General features: G+C 45.5%; 1 protein-coding gene across 1 annotated transcript in view; it reads right to left on the reverse strand.

Moving 5' to 3' along the window:
• EXD3 (exonuclease 3'-5' domain containing 3) overlaps window positions 1-7,042 on the reverse strand; it is a 128,894-nt gene that overhangs the window by 120,899 nt on the left and 953 nt on the right. Inside the window, exons 2-5 of the mRNA XM_075834550.1 lie at window positions 6,868-7,029; window positions 4,441-4,494; window positions 2,416-2,555; window positions 1,787-1,887 (exon numbers count right to left, since the gene is read on the reverse strand). Coding sequence (XP_075690665.1) covers window positions 1,787-1,887; window positions 2,416-2,555; window positions 4,441-4,494; window positions 6,868-7,029 — 457 coding nt within the window. The remainder of the gene's footprint in view (window positions 1-1,786; window positions 1,888-2,415; window positions 2,556-4,440; window positions 4,495-6,867; window positions 7,030-7,042) is intronic.

A 7,042-nucleotide genomic window follows, 5' to 3' on the forward strand; every position in this document is an offset into this window, starting at 1 on the left:
ATACGCATTAGATAGTCAGCCAACCCTGTTAACACGACTGCCATCAAATGTGTATGGGCACTATTGGCCAACAGCTATCAGTCCCAATTCCGCAAATAATATACATGTTTGACTTGGCAGAATGTGAATGTAAATCGGAAAACTGTGACGGAGAACGGTCAGCTCAGATAATTGTGCATGTTATAAGCAGAGAGATAAGTGGCTGCCAGACATATTTGGTGGTGCTTATCTCCTGGGGTCAACAACAGGATTGAAAAATTGTTTCCTTCATGACAGATATTAGATTATCAGAAGGATCGGCTACAATGATTGCACTTTATGTATACAGGGGTTGGACCTTCCAAAAGCACCTCTATAAAATGTTCTGCACCCATGATAACAATACGCATATCCAAAAACATTTTAGGAAAAACGGAATCCAACGTCTATCACTCATTATTGCCTTTATCAGATAAAGAGAATGGGCACTTTATTAGAGACCCCCATCTAGTAGCAAGTTGGGCCCTTTGGCCTTCACAATTGCAGCAATTCGCCGTGGCATAGAGTCCACTAGGTGTTGAATATCGGCACACGTGGACAGGATCGAATCTCGCAGTAAAGTGCCCTTCTGCCTCAGGATAAACAGCTGCCATAAAGGAATGAATTGGTCGGCCACAATGCTTAGGTAAACCCTACTATTGCACATGGTATCAGATGAGCCAGGGTGTGCCAAGAAATCATTATCCATTCATCAATCACCTCCACCAGCCTGAACTGTTCACACCGAACAGGAAAGTTAAATCGATTCACGCTGCCGCCAAATTCTGACCCTCCCATCAGCGCGGTGCCACAGAAATCTGGATTTATCTGACCGGGCGATGTTTTTCCGCTGCTCGGTGATACAATTTTTGCAATCTTGTCCACTCAAGTCTTGCCTTTCGGTTTCCCTTAGAAAGCAACGGCCCTCCAACTGGTCGTCAGCGGTTATAGACCATCCGTACGAAGGAATGACGAGTTGCGCCTTCGGACACGTTAGTTGGAACGCCAGCATTGCACTTGGCTGCGATTTTCTCGGATGTATGCCGCCTGTTCATCAGAACGATTATTCACATCCTCCTCGGACCCCTTTTGCTGGTTGTTTTTCTTTGATCGCACCATTCTTCGTATACTCTGAACACCGTTGCACGAGAAAACCCCACACGGATGACCATGCCTAATGCCAAGTCACTGTGACGCTCGATTTTCCCATTCTAATGTGGATTTGCAATGTAACTAAGGCCTTATTCACACGAACGTGTTATACGTCCGTGCTACGCGCATGATTTTCACGGGCGTCGCACGGACCTGTTAGTGAATGGGGCCGTTAAGACGGTCAGTGAATTTCACGCAGCGTATAACCGCTGCGTAAAACTCACAACAGGTCCTATATTTCCCCGTTTTTCGCGCATCACGCACCCATTGAAGTCAATGGGTGCGTGAAAACCGCACACGGACGCACTTCCATGTGACGCGCGTGATTCACGCTGCAGTAGGCAAAACTAGGACTGAAAACAGAAAAGCACCACGTGCTTTTCTATTTACAAACAGTGTCAATGATGGCGGCTGCGCGAAAATCACGCAGCCGCGCATCATACGCTGCTGACACACGGAGCTGCTATGGACCTCTTGCGCACGCAAAAAATGCACACGCTCGTTTAAATCCGGCCTAAAAGAGTGGCCATTTAGCGTATGTGTTTGCCTATGTGAGGATGAAGGTGAGTAACTAAAAGTATATAGATCATTGTACAAGCCTTGGTATTCCACTCACCTGGGTCCAGGTTGTACGTTTCTAGCAACCGAAATGCCAGCTTGCTCAACGTCTTCAAATTTAGTTTGTCTGGTTTGACAGGGGGAAGACCCTGGTACTCTCTGAAATAAAGATCAGAAAGACACATCATTGTATTTTAGTTTATAAAGCATTATATCCCCCCCCTCCCCCTCATATATAAAGCTGGGCTCATACAGTGAGTTTATCTGGGTTTATTTTATATATACAATATGACCGATAGACTGCTGTAATCAGGGACTCCAGCTTAACGCCATTGTCTATTGGAGTCTGAGTTACTCTAAAATCCGCCGACTCTTATTTTTTCCCCCCTGCTTTACACTGCAGCACTGCTTGTTCAGATTGGCTGGTGTCTATAAGCACAAACTAAGCTGGAAGTTAATGCACGGTGAGTAGTTTTGATCATAGCAAGGACAGAATGATTATAAACTACAAGCAACTATACCAGCAGGAGGGGAAATAAGCAGCAATGGGGTAGGGGGTAGGGGGGGGGGGGGATTCAACAAGAAAAACTTTGTGGCTACTGTGGTTTCCTATTGTGTGTGTGAACCCAGCCAAACTACAATCAGGCTCTAGGACTTGATTAGAGAAATTGTACTGATTGTATTTACTTGCTAAGTTTCCTGAAGTTGAAATTGGAATCACTCCATCGATCCAGTATCTGGAGCAGTTGGCTTTGCAGTTCGGGGTAACCGGACACATAAGACTCCAGCAGGTTAAATCTATCCAAGAAGAGCAAGGGGGTGCACATCTTCAAAAGGAGAAATGGAGATGAGAATAACGTATGAACCAAAATGCTACAATTTAGTCCAAGCAGTCTGGACTGGAGATGGGCAGTGACATCACCACCGCTCTGCAGATAACCACACCCCCTCACTCTGACATCACAGCCCTCCCCAGATTACCTCACCCCCTTTAGGGTATGTTCACACGTACAAATAGAAATAGCTGAAAATTACAGCGCGGATTTCAAGGAGTTTTACAAAGCGTTTTCTGAATTCAGCAGCGTAAAAATACACCTTGTGTGAACAGCGCAGTGTATTCCCCATTGAATACAATGGAAAGCTGTTTGTAGGCGTTTTGCTAGTGATTTTCCAGGCGTATTTCAAGGCATTTACACTCGGAAATGAGGGCATGTTTACACGTCGTTTTTTCAAGTAGAATGTCACTTCTTAGGCCCTGTTCACACAGAGTATTGTGGCGCTGTTTTTGACGCAGAAACCGCGTAAAAAAAAAACAATCAAAAACGCCTCCCATTGATTTAAAAAAGAAGCGTCATGCCCTTTCTTCAAGCGTTTTCGTTTCTGAACTACGATGGGACATCAACGGGAGGCAGAGAAGGCGACTTTCGCTGCATTTTTTGCCTGAGGCACTCAATGGCCATGGACGAAAAACGCTGCAAGTTTTCTGCCGGCAGGTCAAAATCCAAAGGAAGGTCTAAGGCACTGTTCACACAGTTTTTTTGCAGGCAGAAAAATCTGCCTCAAAATTCCATCTGGAATTTTGAGGCAGATTTTTCCCTGCCTGCACGCCGTTCGGCCGCGTTTTCAGCCGTGGCCATTGAGCAACGCGGGCAAAAAACGCTTTCTCTGCCTCCCAATAGGAGGCGATTATGGAAGTTTTTTGCCGCTGATTTTCCATGGAAAAACGCCTTAAAAAAAGCCCAAACTTAGCCCCAAAAAAAGGCTTGAAATCAGAGGCTGTTTTCCCTTGAAAACAGCTCCGTAATTTTCAGCCACTTCTTTTTGTACGTGTGAACATACCCTAAGCCTGGAAAAAAAAAAAAACCACGAGTGAACATACCCTTAATGAACTTTTACATTGCCCGACATGGGCCGCATAAACAAGCGCTGATCAGTGAGACAGCTCGTTGATCGGCGCTCGTTTGCTGCTTTGAAACGGAGCTGGTACGGAGAGGAGCGCTCGTTACCCCGATCGCTCGTCCACATACGTCATCATGTCGGCAGCGCGTCTCCCTGTTTACACAGTGCGCTGCCGACAACGATAACATTTTGGGCATTTAAAAGGATACAATCAGCCGATGAACGAGCGATTGCTCGATCATTGGCTGTTCGTTGCCCTGTACACACGGCAATGATCAGGAACGAGCCTTCTATGAACGCTTGTCTGCCCGATAATTGCCCGGTGTAAAACCCCCTTTACTCTGCTCTGTGTTTGCGGTCTGCTCTTCCTTCTAGAGTCTGATCTGTGGCGGTATAATGGACCTGTCAATCTGTCATTAATCTACTGTCTACTTGAGAATGAAGTGATAACATTCAATTTTTTTGCTGGGGTAAGATGTTGGTACTTTAATACTAGATTTTTTTTTAACAGAGGAAATATTTAAGTGCCCCCCCCCCCCCTAATATGGTTGTAAATTCCTCCAAATTAAGACAAGCTGCACACCCCCACCCCCCCCTCTACGACATCCCTATACTCTCATAGGTACAACCCCTAATCTCCACTGTGTAAAACATGATAATAATGTATGGAGACGAGCGATGGGAGTAACGAGCGCTCGTCCCCATACTAGCTGCTTCTGAAAGGAGCGCTGATCGACGAGCAGTCTCGTTGATCGGCGCTCGTTTACACGGCTCAGGACAGGCCGTGTAAAAGTACCCGGAGTCACTACTTACTTGCTCCAGGTCCAGATCAGGCTGTAGATTCAGCTTTATACTCAGGACAACTGCCTAGATAATAATAAAAAAAAAAACAAAACAACATCCGCTAGTTAAACACGCTTCTATTAGTGGAATTATCAGATCTCCAAAAGCTTTACTGGCACGGGGGTTCTTTAAAGTGCAAGTTCATACTTGCCAATTTAAAGGGGTTGTCCAGCCTCCGCAAATTAAAGGGGTTAATAAATTTATATGGAAATTATCTAATAACTCTAATATTACAATAACAATATCCAATAAGAATATTATTAAGTAACTTACTAATACACGGCTTCTTACTAAAGTGTCCTCATTCGCGGACGGAGAACACAGTCACATATTCTTGGAAGTCCTGTAGTTCATTGAGCAGCGACACGGGCACATGTGACCAAGTGGGCTATCCGTGTCGGCGCGTCATCAAATAACATGACTGCTCTGGGGCTGGCACAGTGACGCTGTTGAGGAAGTAAGCCTTCTAGCAGATGACATTCCATCCCAGGAGACCGCTGAGGCCTGTGATTGGCTGCAGCGGTGGTCACATGGGATGAAACGTCATCCCAGCAGACCGCGCTGGAGGGAGGAACACATCTTTGGAGTATGAGATTTTTTTTATACATTTTTTGCGGCGGGATCGCTGCAAACCGGCCGCAAAAAAACACATCTGCTCTTTGTTGCGGGTTTTACCTTCCCATTGAATTCAATGGGGAAAACCCGTAACAAATAGGCAGCGTTTGCGCAAATAAAATTGACATGCTGCGGAATAAAATTCTGCACCGCAGGTCAGTTTGAGCGTTTCTTTCCGCTCAGTATTTACGCAGCGTGTGCATGAGATTTGTTTGATCTCATCCACTTTGCTGCTACTGTATTGGCTGCGGATTTTCCGCAACTAAATCGGTTGCGGAAAAAACGCAGTATTAACGAAACATGTGAACTGACCTATATAGCGCACGCTGAAACTGCAAGTCCCAGCTCATTACCAGAAGATAACAAGCGGCTCTGGCATTACACCAGGGTGAAACAAGTAACGTAAATTCACGTTTTTGGCCACTCAGACTACTAGTAGCCATGCTTGACGATGTTTGCAGGCGGTTTTGCGGAATTAATTTTTTTCCAGGTCCCCTGGATAAACCCTTTGATGTTAACACTTAAAAGCTACAAGATTTTCCAATATACTTGCGGTTTTAATTCCTCACGGTTTCCAAGATCTCTGCTTGCTGTTATTCAGTAGGAACATTCATGATTTACTTCCAGTGGAGAAAATCCGGTCCGTCATTATGTGCTGGACACACAGGTGCAGGACTCGTTACAGTATGTGCATCAGAGCGGTGTCGTCCATTGATCCCAGCACCCGTGTGTCCATCGCATGACCACAGACAGAATTGCATTCACTGGAAGTAAACAATGAAGGCTCCTACTGATTAACAACAAGCAGAGATCTTAAAATCCATGAGGAATTAATACAGAAAGTATATTGGAAAATTGTATAAGCTTTAATTATACAACAAATAACATTCATTTGATAAAACCGGACAACCCTTTTAATATGTTTTTGGTTTCTTTGTCACCGGAGGAAATCTAACATTTTGTCGGAAACGGACAAGAACACGTAAAATCTCCGTGCAAATGTTGCCCTGGCAATTGGGAATATAAATTGATTTAAGAAGTAAGAATCTAATGGGAAAAGCAAATCAGTGCAAGGGTCATCATGCGAGGTAAGGAGCTCTGCAATGTTCTGCTCTGTATCAACCAGGTACCATGGCCGAATGGGGGTCTGACTGCGGAGCAACTGAATGTGGTACGCCCTAAAAATGAGCACACTCAGCCTGTACCTAGGCCACCCCGAGACACGAAATACATTACAGCCCTTTTATTCACGGGACCCTTTGCTAATCCAAGCTGACAAGAGGCTGAATGCATTTGCTGCACAATCGGAAGGCAGTGGAGCATGCAGAGATTGCCAGACTGGTCCTCTGTGTGTGTGACAATGGCTGTCCTCAGCGGGAGGGGCCCGCCTGTGACAAGAGGCACCTTTGTGCTCCACTCTCTGCCTTTTTGGAGTGCAGGAAAGTCTCATTCAGCCTGCCACAGTCACTCTTTCAAAAGGCTGAAGTGTAACATGAGACGGCCATGAAACACTAGCCGGCCTTCTGCCTACCCCTTATTATTCCCAGGCACCGCCTGTTCCATTCAGGGGGTCTTCAGAGAATAGCGGCGCAGTATATATGAGACTCTGCCCTGCTCTGAATTCCACCATTGTCTGCTTAACCACAAGAAGGGGTGCAAGCATCAGCGAAGACATCTTGCATTTCCCAAGAGCCATTTTTTTTAATTGAATGTCTATATGTTGAGCTTTCGGTATACAAAGTAACATTCGGTATCACATAAGGACTGCAGTGTTCACCGTACCTCTTTATACTTTCCCATTTGGTGGAGATGGGTGACGTGCCCCAGCAGGAACGATCGGTCAGCTTCCTCCACTTTGTAGATCGAGAGAAGGACGTCCATAAGATTTCCTTCGGTAACCAGAGTGAACACACGCGCTTGTAGCTTCTTCAGCCTCAAACCGGACTAAAATACACAA

The sequence above is a fragment of the Rhinoderma darwinii genome, chromosome 8 (assembly GCF_050947455.1).
Source record: "Rhinoderma darwinii isolate aRhiDar2 chromosome 8, aRhiDar2.hap1, whole genome shotgun sequence".
Lineage (NCBI taxonomy): Eukaryota > Metazoa > Chordata > Amphibia > Anura > Rhinodermatidae > Rhinoderma > Rhinoderma darwinii.